The sequence below is a fragment of the Coffea arabica genome, chromosome 5e, assembly GCF_036785885.1.
Source record: "Coffea arabica cultivar ET-39 chromosome 5e, Coffea Arabica ET-39 HiFi, whole genome shotgun sequence".
NCBI classification, from domain to species: Eukaryota; Viridiplantae; Streptophyta; class Magnoliopsida; order Gentianales; family Rubiaceae; genus Coffea; species Coffea arabica.
The window spans coordinates 1,478,551-1,494,932 of NC_092318.1; the positions used below are offsets into that span (position 1 = coordinate 1,478,551).

Genomic DNA, 16,382 nt, shown 5'->3' on the forward strand with positions numbered 1-16,382 from the left:
TTATTTGAGTTCAAGTAAGCTTGAACTCGAGTTTGACTAAGCTCAACTTGGAACTCCAGCTCAAATTTTAAAATGAAAATTCATTGAACTCACACACGAGTTCAAGTCTAATCAAAATCGAAACAAACTCAACTCATTTAGAACAAAACTCAAATCAACTCGATTCGTTTGTAGCCTTAATCATGCCCTTCAAGTCCCAGCCCAACAAACAAAAACGTGCAACTGAGTAGAAGAATCTACATTTCAACCATTTCGCGTACCTTTTTGGTTAGGCAACCTAGATAATCAGCGAGTCTGCAGGAGCTCCAAGAGAAATTGCCGTCATAGTCAAGCAAGATTGATTAAGGCTTGGTACCAGATGCCTCAGCTATTGTGAATAGGTGTAGAGCACATTTTGCTCCCATCATTTCACTCAAATGGTCAGCCTAATATAACATTTAACATGAAGTCACTTGATGTAAGATACCAAAACTAAAGATACAGGAATGAGCATTGCAATATGGACATGACATTCTTCAGCCCTGCTACTGCTCAAAACCCTTGGCCAAGCGTCATCTCAAGAACAATTCAGGTTTTAAGAGTAGCCAAAGTAGCAGTGAGGTGAGGCTAAAATGTGTTAACAAAACAATCAGGGAGATAATTCACTGTCAAGATCAAAAGCATTTATGTCAACAAAAGTACAAAATTTTGATTAACTTGATCACATTGCTAGCAAAAAGCTGTTAGACCAAAGCAAAATTGTTGTGGATAAACTATTTGACTACGGAATGGCTTAATTCAAAAGATAAATAACAAGAGCTGATAATGCACATGATCTATGGTATAAACTAGGCAACGAACGCACTTTTGCTAGTGTCACAATAGTATACAATTTGCTTGACAGCATGACTAGTTTTAGGTCCTCTTGAACTGCAATTCACCGTAAAAGGCTTCTTTTAGGCTTTATAAATGCTTCAAGCAGCCTGTACATCCATCTGTCCAGCATTCCTATCACATTGCAAATTATAAACACATATATTAGGAAAATTTTCAACAAAATTGACATGCATGCCACACATAAGAATCTACACTAAACCCAAAAAAAAAAATGGTCATATTCGACAACTGAAGGAAGTAAAAAGTAGACAAATGGAAAACAACGTTACGAAAGTTCGTGAATCAATGTCTCCAAGCAAACTTTTATTAACACATTTTCTTTTATGATTAAGTAATCAAAGAAAAACATATATTGCAACTCTTTAAATCTTATGACTTGACAATCTAATGATACTGCTGATCATTGGAACATAAACGTCCATCATTGGAACTAAGGGGCTTGCTGTTGTTCTTGTTCCTTTTGAGTTTCTTTTTTTGCATCTTCTTTTTCATCTATATTTTTCTGTTGAGCTATGTATCAATTATTTACAGGTTCTTTCAGTCATTTGATACCGTTTGATCTTGTTTACAATTGCAGATTAATGAGTGTTCAAACCTTGAGCCGCAGAGTGAATCTATCTATCCATGCATAGATCTATATATGGATACATCTAGACGGGGTCAGAGGCAATTAGCGTTGAACAAAATAAAGTAAAAAAGCAAGGTCGGATCTCTCTCCGCAATTCCCCACCCACCCCACACATTGAATGACAGAGCAAGAATTTGCTGCCAAAACAAATTTCAGTCATAAAATTTGCTGCAGAATTTTCTTGATTCTAAAATTGTATTCAGATCAAGCATAAAAATCTGCACCATGTTTCACCACACAGTTGCACACTAACACTGAAAATCTATGAAGTGAAAGTTCCATCACCAGATCCTATCCTAATAAGAAATGAAACAGTACCAATTACAAGCCAATCCAGTGAATGCGTTCCATATAAAGCAACAATACTGAGTAAAAAGAAAAAAGGGAACAAGCATGAACCTGTTAAGGCAAATGTCCCACCCAGTACAGCACAAAGACGAGTAATAAAGTGGAGGAAATTGCGACGTTCTTCTTTGATGGTAACAGTAATTGGTGACAAATCATACAAAAAGTACACAGCTGTGTTCAATAAGAAAGTTAGTTACACTAGTACACCAGTGATCAGAATAATAATTGGTATTGAACACATTCAAAGAAACATCAAACAAAATAAATAAATAAATACATAATGATAACTATGTTGCAAATAACTAAAATCAGGACAAACCTGGCCATGTCCTATCAAACTCGTTCATCGGTGAGAAATACTCCGTGACAGAGAATTGATTAGTTGGTAAAACTTCTTTTGATAAATAATTATATTCTGTTGGAACAATCTACATCAGAGTAAATAAGAAAATTACAATTTGAACTGCATAAAGAATCTTATTATTGCATAAAGAATTGCTCTTACATCATCTCTATCAACACGTCAAAAGCCTAATGCATTAAATGAGACAACAGGCAAAGTTTCTCATAAAGCATTTCTAATTGTACTCCATTAATGATATGAATTTTATATTCAAGTGGTACTTCATTTGCACCCTACCATAGGTCAAACTTAATTCCTTCGAATTTCTAATAAATTCATATACATGTCAACATGTAGGGGTACAATAATTATATTAAATGGCTTTCAACATAGCATGATTAATAGAACAGAGCTTTCAACTTAATAAAAATTTCTTGATCAAGTTTAGAAAGAGAAAAAAGTTCACTAACATGACAAGTATACTATCACTGACATTTCACACTGTAGAATTATGTACATCCTATAAATCATAATAATCAATCATATCCTCCATAAACAAATTATAAGTAAACAATAGAAGAGTAACTCTATAACCACATGGACATTCTGATACCAACATCCATACTAAACAAGAAGTAAAATTAGACTACCCACACTGGTACAATAAAGTTGAATTATGTTATATGCATTACCAAAGATAAAATTTGATGCAACTTGTAAGTGATATTTTCTTTAAGTGCTGTTACCAGTACAACAGAGTCCATGACAATTGCTGGGGCCATTTTCTACATATACAAGTTAATGAGACTTTTTCATCTCTCTTGTCAAGGCCTTTTCTAAATTATCTACTGCATTGTACTCTCAAAAAGAAGATAATTCTCAAACAACTAAGGTAAATTAAACCGAAGTCTGAGGAAGTACCTCCATGGTTTAGTATAATAAGTACATATAATCTCTATTAGAAAAGAAAAGAAAATTCGGAAAAGAAAAAGAACCAAAAAGTTTGCAAAGAGATTCAGGAATAGTGCACCTCTTTGCCACCCCACAGCCAAACAGGAAATTGGCATGTTTGTCAGCCAGTAGTTTACTTTATAAGCTTCAAGACTTTATCCATTTTCACAGATTAGTCATATCAATATCCTAGGAGGAGATTATTGTTAACTCCTCACTAAGGTCCACTAAAATGGAAAGGCCCTGCCTTTCAAGATTCAGTTTCATTTAAACTGGCCCATCCTTCTATGCATTTTGTGTTGGGAAACCTTTCTGCATTGCTAGCAAGTAATTTACATATCTAAAAGAAAAGTTATGCCTTTTTAGCACCATAAAGTTGAGAAAAAATTGACATTATAGCTACAGAGAAAGAACATTATGAAATATGAACATGGCTGACGAAGAGTTCATGCCACGAGAGCTTTTGATGACAAAAAAGAATCACATTAAATGCTTGGTCAATGACAAATATGGACTCTTTTGCTCCATCTTAATTTCTTAAACTGCCTTGGTTGATAATTTTGCTCTATTGATGAGCATTCACAATCTGACAAGCCACAAAAAATAAAACTAAAAATGATGCTTGCATACTATGAAGATTATTTATCTTCTTGATATCCTCTTATCAACCAAAACCATTATTACTGGAGTTACTGTGCAGAAACCTTGTTCAACTAGTCTCCGATCCAATATCCTTCAAGATAATCAAATTATATAGCAATAATCTTGATCAGTACTTAGTCACCAATTTTGATTTACTTGTCACGTTTGGTACAAAGCTGGTTAAAATGCAGAATATTAGGTCCACGAGTAATTAATCAGTCATTAGGAGCTGTAACTTAAAGCCAAGACGCGACCAAGGTGGTATCTCAGAGAGAGAGAGAGAGAGAGAGATTCTTGCAAATAATTAAATGAAAAAAAAAGGAGAGCGAATGAAAAGCTTTATGCTTTCTTTGGTATCTATAGATTGAAAAAATCTATAGATGAAAAAACACATAAAGTGTGTCAGAGAAGCTTCCAGATAGGGCAAAGTTTGCACTTTAAATTAGGTGACCCAGCAAGGTGCATAAGGTGTTTATGGCGATCATTTAGGTCTGGGCCATATTATATAATGTAGTTGAAGAATATAACTTGAATATGTGTGGTGCTACAGCTGGTACAAACTTACCTCTCTCCTTGGTTCATCTTTGTCCTGTCAGACACCACCTTGGTCATGCCTAAGTATAAAACCTCCTATTGACTAGTTAGATCTAAGACTAGGCCTTCTACCAAAATAAAGCACCATTAATTTAGCTTGTTAGTGCAGGCCAAAGCTCAAACCTTTATATAATACTTGAAGGTTCCGCTTGTCCCACGCAAGATCCGAGTTGTCCCATCAAGTGGATTATGAATGCCTGGATATTTTGGCCCAAAGGATAAATCATGAATGATGTGACTGACATTGACATGACTAGATCCTTCGAAAATCTGAGAAAGAGAAGAAACGTCAAAATAGTATGAATATTCAAATTGAATCAAATGTAACATGAAAAAGATCTTGTCCAAATACCAGAAAAATTTTACATGCAAAAGCTAAGTCTAGACTACACCATTTGCAGAAATTTCTTTATTATCTGGTGCCTTTCTGAAATATACAAGAGAACTAGTATATCAGCCAAATCTTCAGTTTGCAAGTCATCATATCAAGATATCCTTCAAAAAAAAAATTTAAAGAATCTTATACAAATATGCTGTTGTTGCTTGCATAATACCAAAATCAAAGTACAGGGTGGCTGTAAAGAGAACTGACCATTTGAGCAACAAAAATACTCAGCCCATGAACCGAAATATGGAAATTCCCAGCAACCCGTTGAACATCTAAAACACCATAGACCTGCAAGAAATTAGAAACTGTTAACTTTCTTATAGTAAAAGAGAGCTGAAGAGAGCATCGCAACAACCTACCCGACAGCCTTCTCCATTAGCCAAAGCTTGCTTCACCCTTTTAATCATATCTTCAGCTTCTTTATCAAAACCTTGGAGATGGACTTTCTGGTCTTGATCATCATGCCCTAGTCACAAATTGTCAAAAATTTAAAAAGTGCCTTAACTTTGTGTTAAGCAAACATGACAGAACAACCAGGCCAAAAAATGAAAGTTCTAATTTCTTGATTACAATAGACATCCAAGAAGATGCAAAACAGACCGTAAAATAACCAACAGTATTAACACAAGAACAAGAACACAATGGCAATTCAGGCAAGGCAGGATCAACTAATTGCGGAAATCACAACTTTGAACAAAGTCAAGAACAAAAAAACATCTAAGAAATACGTAGAATACAATGAACTTTGGCAATTCAGTAAACCATCATTCCTAAGAAGAATTCCAGGCAGAAGTGAATGTCATCACTCTAAAGGCTGAATGTCTAATATGACCGTATCTAGAAAGATGTCCTAACCTACGTCCTGAGCACATGGTTTACCAAATCCACTGAATCAAAATGGATATGAAGTACCCAGAAACCCAACCAAATTAGGAAGCGACATACAATACAGATCAATTACAAGTAGCACCAGAACTAATTTTATACTACATGATGAGGGACTCTAGCAAGAACAACAATGCTTCAGCAATGTGGGAAACTAGTTCTTAATTCCATTTGCCAATTAAAGTTTGTCCAGCATAATTTCCCATGCCTTAAAATGTCTTTTGCACTGGCACACTTTAGAATTAGAACATAAGAAAAGTCATGAACTTCAACCAACCATGACATAAAAAGTCTAGAAGGCTACTGATCCAGCTGCTCCCTGCAAAAAGGTTACTGATGATTTTTGGCGATTATTCTTCATCATTCTACCCAGAGATTACCAATTGGTAACTTCTCTCTGCCACAACATCCCATCATTCTACCAAACCAGCACCCCAACACCCCCCCCCCCCCAAAAAAAAACAAAAACAGAAAAGAAAAATTATGGCTGATCCTACCCCATGGGGAAACCACTAATCAGCAAATCTGATTTATCCCTATTTCATCCTGACACATTACTTTTCTTTTATCCATCTGTGGCTGTAGCCCTCTAAACACCTGCAATACTGATTCAGAAAATCATAAAGATCCTAATAAGTCATAACTTAATAAATTTGATCAGTCTTTCTAATGAATGTGTGGCTAGATAAAAACACAAGTCAGACCTCCTGAGAATGTCCTGAACATAATTTTGGATGTACTAGAGTAAGTTCAGATTTGAATTTTTGAACTCTTTATCAACTCTGTTTTTCATATAATGTAAAATCATGTATATCGAAGGGTAGGTTGAGCATTAATCTTTACAACAGACTTTGAAAGCAAAATTAGACACTCGAGACAGTAGGAGCTATATGTTGTAACAACTCCTATCATACACCTTGAAATTGTAGGAACTCACATTTTTCTTCATCAGCCATTCTCTGTCCATAAGGCAGTACATGGCTCTTGTAACTTGCATTATTTGTAAAAGCTTAGCTACAGTGTATAAAAGTTTTACTACCAACAATTACCTCACAAACCCAACAAAACAAAAAAGGAAGAAGACCATAATAGTACAAATAATTATGTCCAATAAAACTAAAGACTAACAATTCAAAGAATTTATTTCATGCACATCTTGCCACACAATTTGCAGGGAAAGCTAGTGCAATTTTGGTTGCTTGTTGCAAATTTAGGCCATGTATACACAGATGTCCCTAACAGTCAATTGAAATCAATGGAGAAAGGACTTCACCATGTTTATGTGCAGTATGCTCCTTCTCCACAAGGTCCGACAAATACTCTGTACCAATTATATATCCATCTCTATTCAAACGAAGCTGCAGAAATACTCAATTTGTCAGCAGAATACTATAATTTTTTTTATAGTACATTCCTCCAAAAGAGAGGATTAATGATCACTTTTAGCTCAAGCAAGATTTATGACAATTAATGCCATAGAAATGCTTCAACAGGAAAACTATGTATGCTTATATCAAATTTTAGAAGCTAGAGATTGGTGATACTAACCACTCAATCACATACTGTTGCTAATTAAGATGCTGAAATCAAGCTCTTGACCTGCTCTTAAATGGAATAAAACGTGGAGTCATCAAAGGAAAAGTTCTTCTAACATTATGCTATATTCTAGTGTTCTTTGTGGAATAGCTTTGACAACTTAGAACTGTAAAGCTTCTAGTTTCTGGGAAAAAAAAATATTTGCTTCCCTACCAATTGTGGGACCTTTCACTTCCATCAAAAAGCTACAGCTGGCTATTCACTTTTTTGTTTCCCTTGGTTGATGATAGAGATAAGAAAGAAAAAATAAACATTGGCACACCCACCACATTATCTAACCATGTACAAACAGATTATTGAGCTCCTTCAAGCTGTAGGGATGAAAATATAAAAAATGAAAATAAGAATTTTGCTAACAGATACTAATAAAGAAGAAGGCTATTAACCATTCCTCAAGTTTTTTTTTCTTTTTCCCTAAGTATGTGTTTATGAAAGTAAAACTTAATTTCATGAAAGTCCTTCAGCTAAAAAAGGTTAAACATGTATAGGTACTTCATGCGGCTAGCTAGTTAAAGCTGTAATCGACAAAGTCTTAAGAGTGCCATCTCTATATATCAGTAAAGGCTTCATGTGCACACAGAAACAGGGATGTCCCTGAATAACAGAAATAGAGCGAAAAACTTTACCTTCCATATATTTGTGTCAAGATCCACTTCATGCTTTCCCGACAGATCAATAGCATCGACACTCAGAACTGAAATAAAGACACAAATCAAATTAAACAAGTCACCAGAAATGTGAACTAGAAAACCAGCACAAGGGCTGTGACTAAATGAAAACCATGGACAAGAAGTATGGAAAGTGAAAAATAAACCAGAATAGGTAGTAGAAAAGAATAAAAATGCTAACCATCACATGGTAAAGATGGAAAACTCATATTGATATGGATTGGTAGAGTTTCTCCTCTTTTCAAGTCAACAGCCATCTGTAAGTATATGGTGTTTCACAGTTAAGATAAACCCAGCAGATTTTTCTAAAGTCCAAGAATGTCAATAAGTAATGAAACAACACCTAAACAATAGAAACAACATAATATAATTAACAATAAAGGTCAGTATTTCTAATTAAAAAGTAAAGAAAGAAAAACCCACAACTACAGTAAAATTAACTTGTACCTCATGAACAATATTCGTAGTGAGATAGTATCTCAGCTCGTGAATAAATAGTGTTGCCATGATGACCAGTCCAACGATTGAAACTGTTAATAAAGGTGGAAGGAAAAAAAAATCAACGACAACAACAACCACCACCACCCCAAGTTAGTCGCGCACTAAATAGAAGCATCAATGGAGAGCACAACTCTTATAAATTTTTTCACATAACAAGCATGATTCAAGTGGAAGTTAACATTGAGAACTCGGCCCTGGTTCTATAAGACACAAGCCACTGATGGCATTTAATTCAAGGATATTCTTGGGCCACATTCAGTTTGTGTTTCTTTTGGTCCCTTCTTAATGAAATCTAGGTACTAAAATAAAAGGAAAACGCGCACCAAGAAAGCTGGACTTCTCAAAACAACTAATACGGGAAAAGAAAAGAAATAGGACAGTTAAATATGAAGACAGTCAGTTTTAGCCAGATTGACAATAAGTTGCCAACTGAGTTTCTAAACTAATTAACAACTGTTAAGCTTTGCTTCAAGCTCAGTAGCCTACATGTCAGCACCAACACCAACTGAATGACTAACTTTGCAAAAGGAACAGGACGTTGTGATTAATGACACAGAGAACTTGATGCTGGTGTTGCAGTATACAAGCCAGTGAAGGCCTTCATTTCAAGAATGGGCTTGGGTTATAACAAACCACAATCCATTAAATTTGTCCAGATTGATAACAAACCATCATCTCGCTAAATTAAATTAAATGTTTGAGGTGTAATAACTCCAAGTCAAGCTCTCAGCAGTCACATTCCCCACCAATGCAAAACAGAAGCAAATTATTCCAAAAAGAGCGTCAAATGAACCTCATCATTATCACATAAAATCCTAAAAATCCCACCTGATATCTCTTGACGTAAGATACATTTACTAGCAAAACTTCATATGAATGTTACAACCTTCCATCGATACATGTATCCAGAGATACTGTATTCTACCCACAATCCATTAGCACTGTCAAACAAACTAAGCACCCGTTTGGATGCTGCTAAGGGATGGCAATGATAATCATAATGAAAGACCCCCTCAATGATAATGGATTTGTGTAGATTCCTTTTTGTGAACTCTGGTGTTTGGTAGTTATTATGGAATGTGATGAACTTTTTAAAACTTTTATGGAAAAAAAAAAAACCTAAACTTTCTGTAACTCCCTTCCCCCTTTGTCTCTTGCCAGCTCCACCACCACCTCCTACCACAACGTGGCTTTTCCCTTGTTTTTCTCCCTTATACTTGATTTCTTGGCCACTGCAAATCCATCTCCCTCTACCACTTTTTCTTTTTCACTTTTTTTTTCTTCCTCTTAATCTCTTGCTCACTACTACCATCACCTCCCATATCCTTCACCACTGCTCCCTGCTGGTATGCATACCGTTGAATTGCAGCATATTACATAGACAAACCAACTCATTGATTCCAATTTCAAATTTGTTATGCAAAACTCTATTAAAAAAACTTAATTAGCGCCATGAGAGGGATGGAAGGGAGGCTGCAAAAGATGAAGTAGAAGAGCAAGCAGGAGATGGAGTGGCAGTTGTATGGAGGGTGGGAGAGGTGAAGGATGAAGTAGAGGGGCAAGGACGGAGGATGGGAGAAGAAAAGGCGGTGATACATAGGAGGGAGGAGGAAGAAACATATGCGTTCTTTTTCTCTCTCCTATTCTTTTCGCTTCAATTTTGGTTTATTTTAGATCTTCTTCTAGAAGCTGGTTAATGAGAAGTGAAAGTGTCCAAATTGGTCAGTAATGGGTTTTGGGTGTTGGAAGACCTAAAATTGGGTAATGGAAAAAGTCATAGCGGTCAACCAAACACTATCAATGGGAGTCATTACCTTCTTATTCCCATTGAGGGGTACAAAACCTCCCAACCAAACGGGTGGTCAGACTTCCCTAACTATACCAAATTCTTTCTGACGCGACATTATGTGCCAAGACAAACAAGAACATCTTTCCATCACAAAGTCCCTATTAAAAACCTATCCTTCGTCATCACAATAGCTATCAAAAGAGATTCTCATAACTCCATTTCTTGTCCCTGAATTCATTCAGTAAGCAAAGTTCATGAGACAGTTCAATAATCTTCCAACCACTAGCACTCAGCAGCAAGATATATCCTTTTTAACGAATTACAACCAAACTCTAAGCTTCTCATTTTGGACACGTGTGCTTCCCATGATAGAGAAGACTGCCATGGTTAATACAGATCAATCCATGTCAGTAGAACTTAGTTACAGATAGATCATTTTTCATGCTTTCTGCCAGTCTTACACAATAATATGAATGCTGAAATACCATAAAGCAATTATCTTATATGAGAAATTATTTATGCTGACTATGGTACTTCTCTAACACATTCCTTTCTAAGCCAAACAAAGTGCTTGATACATACTTTCCTTAAAGATATTCAATCCACACAAGAATTTAGTATAACAGGATATTTCTGTAAATTCAAAATAACAGAATCTCATTCAGCTCAAAATCTACAATGTTGTAAGATTGAGTCCCAGGAAGCTCCTAAAAATTATTAAGGCGAAAAAAAAAGGGCCCCTTCATGAGGGAGTGGTAATTGCTGGTTTACACAATTCGAGTTAGCCACATTAAAAGCATCGGCTAAATAACAGAATTCCATGATCATAGAAGGAAGAGGCAAGCAAATTACTGAAACAGCTCAAAATCAGAACTTTTTTCAAACCCAAAATTAATCACCAGACAAAGATAACTCAGCTCCAAATTGTATTCTTACAGCATAAAGAGGTGAACAGAAACAAGAAAAAGAAAGAAATACCAAGGGCGCCGGATTGTGTTTTCTGCAACAAATGCTCTTCGGCTCGTGGAAAAGCATCCAAGTTCTTTATAGCTTGCTTCACACCCATCTTCAGCTCCAATCCTGTTATTATACAGCAAATTAAAAAAAAAGGAACAAAAACAAAATCGACCCAAAAAAAGACCCTTTAACCATGTCCATTCATATAAACAAATAGAAGCAAGTCTCCAGATTATCATCGCCTTTGGTGGCAGAAATTCAACTTAATCGGAAAAACAGAAAGAATTGACGGGACAAAAAGGAGAAAAGAAAAGTTAAGGTTTTTGAAGGTAAAACTACCGAATTCATTTGTATTACTGAGGAAGGTGGGATGTTTGTGTGTGAAAGAGAAAGAAAAGGCCGGCAGGTTTACCTTCGCGCCGGTGATCTGACGGCGACAATGTGGTAGTTGGTGGGTCTGCCGGTCTCCGATTTCTTCTTCTTCTTCTTCCTCTTCTTCTTTTTCTGTTCTTGTTTTCTTTTATTCGGACGAAATAGAAAAGCCTCCGTTTTTTTTTTCTTTTCCCTTTTTTCTGCTTCTATTAAAGCGGGCTTGCATGTGAGTTGTGAGGAGAATATTGGGCTCGCAGAAAAACCAAAGACAAGCAACAAATCCGTGTCATAGGCCCATCTATTGAGTTGGGATTCTCTCCCGCGGATTTCTCTACATTGATTTTTTTTAAAATTTTTTTTCTAGCAAGAGAGAGGTAGGATTTTAGAAAGGAAGGGGAAACATAGGGATTAGAACTCAGGATCTCTAATTTGTCATCCATCTCTTTACATCTAAATTATCATTACTAGTGATCGATGCACAACAATCGATGTGTGTGCAAGTGATTTTAAAAAAAAAAATCTTCAATTGAACTAATAAATGTAGATTCATTATTTGGCAACAAAATGTACTAGTAGTAAATTAAAAGAGTTAATACAAAAAAAAAAAAAAAAAAAAAATCAAACAGAAAATTAAATCAAGCAATTATCTATAAGTGGCTATGTTTAAACGATAAACACCTATTTCATTGGTTGTGCGATGTTAGTGGTTGAATTGAAACCGATTTGCGGTGAGAAATTATCTGAAGAATGAAAAAGAAATTCTATAAAGTGGCAACAGATAGTTTATACCAAACCACCTGCTCCCACTTTATTATTATTGAGATAGAGATAATTTTAAAAAAATCATTAGATTATGTTGTTAGTTTTTTTTTGTTATCTCAAGATTAACATACTAGAAAATGTATCCTTTTAAAAATATTTTGGTATTCAATTTTTAGGCGGCCGAGGATTTCAGTCCGCTGCTACTGCTGTAGATGGTGTATATACAGCATTTTCAAGGAGCACAATCATGATATTTGTCCTGATGACTTCTACCTTGCCCTGGGGGGAGGAGGACACTAGGTAGATCTGCTAGAAATCTACAAACAAGGCATGCAACTCATTTCCCCACACTGGTAAAGATATCTGTGTGAAACTTAAAATACATAACATACAACTTTTAACCTCACAAAACTATAAAAATCAAAGAAGCTGTTCCTGCAATTGCTCCATTTTAGGGTACCTTTAGGAGTTTAGGATTTGGATAGAAAAGAAAAGGAAAGAAGAGAAAGTCTGATTTTCCTTGGTTTGTGAGTTTTTAGTAAGAGAGAAAAGAAAGGAAATGGGAGAATGAATAGTAGGTAAAATTTTTCCTCCCAAATTGGAGAGAAATAGAGATAAAGTTGGAGGAAGCTTGTGAAAATTTTTTAAAATACCTATTTTATTCTTAAAAATGTCTTGAACAAATATTTAATGACTTTCATATCCAAAATCATTCCACTAATTCTCAAAACTCCCAAACAACTTAACAAACCCTTCTCTTCTCTTCTCTCATAACTTAAGTTTTTCCTTCTTCTCTTTTCTATCCTAAACTCCCAAACATAGCCTTAGTGTTTATTGAATCCATGCAGCAAAAAAAAGCTTAATTTCATCTCCATGAATGACGATGATCAAGAGTGTTCAACATCTTGTGAGCATGCATTTTATTTGCTACAACTATCGAATCCAATTGTAGATCAAAGATTAGCATACAGTTGATGTGGTTAAAAAAAAAAAAAGCTGCTTCAAAGGGCATGGAATTCAAATAGAGATCATTGTCTAATGAGCAGATTGAATACAACACGCAAAACACTAACTTTAAATTACCCCAAAAAAGTAATACAAAAGAAAGCAATAAAATTTTGATGCAAGAGGGGCAGAAACTTGATGCAAGCATGGTTGTAAACAAGCCATTACAAGATGCTACAGCACGTCTTTCTTCATGCACGCATTTAACCTTTGACAACAACAACAATATGATAATCACAATAGAATAAAATAATTAAAAGTAGAGAAGTAGCAAAAGGGCAAGCTTCGTCCTGGACTGCAATGGTTCTTTAACATAAACCTCTTAAGCTAAGGATGATAAAACTGCTCCAGCAATGGTGAAACTGGACTTCTGAACCACATCAGAATAATTACCCAAAAATCACCAAGATTTTTCATTGGAATATGAATTGCTGTTGCTGGTGCTACTACTACTATATAGAGCAACTTGAGTGAATTGGTGGAAGGGGCTTAGTTCACTAAAATAAACCCTGCTTATTTTTTTGGGTTGGATTTGGAATTGAATCTTGCAATTTTATGACTGAGATTTTCCATAGAATGTCTGGAAATTGAAAGGAGGGGAGGAATAGCGGAATGGTAATAGGGACGTGGCTTGCTCTGCCTTTTATGTTTTGCTTTTGTGGATTTTTTTTTTTTTAGTTTTTACTTATTTTGTTCATTTTAATCCTTTATATTGCATGATCTAACTCGGCATTTCAAAGATACCCCCGATAGGTCACGGGACAAAGATAAACTAAGTGGTGTCATGTGAGTGAGAAGACTTACAAAGGAACAAAAAATATATCTGGAGGACTAAATTGGTCAAAAAAAATCATTAAGAACTAAGTTAGTTTTAGTGAAAAATATAGGGGTAAAATTGGCAAATTTTCCTAAAATCTTTGATTGATTCAAAGAAATTAAGAAATTAGAAATCAAATTAAATTTTTTACTCAAATATAGACGACTAAAGAATAGTTTTCTCTTATCTATCTTGATTTCGTTGTTTGAATAATTAAAGAATCTTTATCCAAATTTATAGAGTCATATATTACTATGAATTACTTGTGAAGTTTATGTCACTTTAAATTATAAACAAAAATGACTCTAATAGATGACATTGTAGTAATTTATTTTCGAATAGCTTTATGGTATATTAGGTCACATAATCATATTGTAATTCAACTCTGGTCATCAAAAGAGATTAATTTAGTGAAACAAAAAGTTAATGATGGCAAGGATCTAAAGATAAATTGCATCTTTTCCATGTTAGAGAGTTAGATTGTTTGATATTATTAACCCTCTTGTCTTTGCATCTTTTCAATATTAGAGAGTCACAATATTTGATAGTATTAAGCCCCTTGTCTTCTATTGTAGTATAGATTAGAGGTAGCAAGCAAATGTAACATTTAAATTTTATCACGTCTATAAATGTACCTTTCCAAGGATTAGGGCATTGTTGGAATTTTGAGTATTCTTAAAAAGATTGTTCCAAAGCATACATATATAGCAATAGCAATATAAAAACACCAAAAAAATACCAAAAATACCCAAAGAGCACAAAAAAAATGAAAATAAAATAAAAAGTCACAGAAACACTTAAAATGACATAGTATTATGGAAATATCGACACCCGCTCCACCATTATTTACACACCTCTTTACTCCGTTCCCATCATCATTTCTCTTCTTGTACCTCTTTCTTTGTCCTTTTTAGTTTTCTCCATTCCCTGTCACCAACCATAACCTTATTGTATGTTGCCACCTCACAATACATCCAGCTCTTTTATCCCCTTTCTCCACTTCTTTCTATCTCCTAACCTAATCCTCCTCTTTCTAGTACTCTTTCTCCGTCTGCACTTCCCTTCCTCATGGCTAGATACCCTTCCTCACCAATTTCGCCCTCTCCTAAATCCCTCTATTTTTCTTCTCTCTTTCTCTCCTTTTTCTCTTTTGCAACTAGATCTTCTCCAACTGTAATTTATTTCTTTTTTTAACCGCCCCCTCCCTCTTTTATGACCAAATCACCATCTATTTTTGTTACCATTTGCCTTTTTATCTGTGTGGCAACTCCATCCCTGTCACCTTTCTCTCTCTACTAAACCCTTCTTCCTACTCAACTTCCCTCCAAAACCACACAAATCGCTCAACCCTTTTCCTATTCATTATTGCTCACTGCCTATTTGACCACTTTTAGTAAATTTTGGGTAAATCTATAATAGTTTTAGAGAAAAACCCAAATGGATTGTAAACCACCATATGTAGGTTGTTTTGAAATAAAACCCTACTCATAGATTTTCAAATTGGTCAAGTCTTTAATGTCCTCCAGAAGTCTTTGACGTTTTCTTCTAGAAGAGATAAATATACATATGTGTGTGTATAGATACATATACACTAGTTTTTCTACCTACATCGTCAATGTAAAAAATCTTTCACCCTATCCAACCCTCTTCCTCTTCCCCCTTCACTGGCAGCCTCTAGTTGCTTGACCAAAGGTTGTCAGGGAAGGAGAAGGAGGAAAGAGAGGAGAGGAGATGGTGGGAAAAAAAGAAGGAGGAGGAGAGGGAGAGGAGAGAAAAGGAGGAAGGGAAAGAGTAAGAAGGAGAGAGTGGGAGGGAGGAAGAGAGAGAGGGGAAAAATGGGAAATGTGGGTTGCAGCCAGCAGTGGTGGGGGTGGTGTTATGTGGAAGGAGAAAGAAGTTTAGAGTTTATTTTATTTTATTTTTTTGTAATGTATTTGAAATTGTGTACCTTTGAATAAGTAAGCATAGACAATACTAAGATGAGCCCTGTTTTTTTTTTTTTTCCAAAACGATAATTGATTATATTGCTTGACAAAAGATCTACAAGTGCGAGCAAAGGCTCGATTGAACTTTACAAGCGGCACTTTTACCACTAAGGAGACCAATGTTCCTCATCAAAAATAATGCCCAAGGCATGAATGCTAAGTTTGGAGCTTAGTTGAGTCTTATTTTTTCTAACTAGGCAAAAGGAGCACATATGAAACAAATCTCTTAGTTGAAGAATGTCATCCACAACAGTAGCTAATCTAATCTCACTTAC

At 35.2% G+C, this 16,382-nt stretch overlaps 1 protein-coding gene across 1 annotated transcript; it reads right to left on the minus strand.

The window, feature by feature from the left end:
- Positions 1–640: 640 nt before the first annotated feature.
- LOC113722723 (uncharacterized) lies at positions 641–11,712 on the minus strand. The gene is made up of 12 exons (XM_072048247.1): positions 11,579–11,712; positions 11,188–11,289; positions 8,367–8,449; positions 8,101–8,176; positions 7,878–7,945; positions 6,929–7,013; positions 5,130–5,236; positions 4,975–5,058; positions 4,506–4,652; positions 2,172–2,280; positions 1,904–2,023; positions 641–987 (listed from the first exon to the last, which is right to left on the minus strand). The coding sequence occupies exons 2-12, from the start codon at positions 11,273–11,275 to the stop codon at positions 917–919; spliced, it is 1,038 nt and encodes a 345-aa protein (XP_071904348.1). The 5' UTR covers positions 11,276–11,289; positions 11,579–11,712; the 3' UTR covers positions 641–916.
- Positions 11,713–16,382: the final 4,670 nt, after the last annotated feature.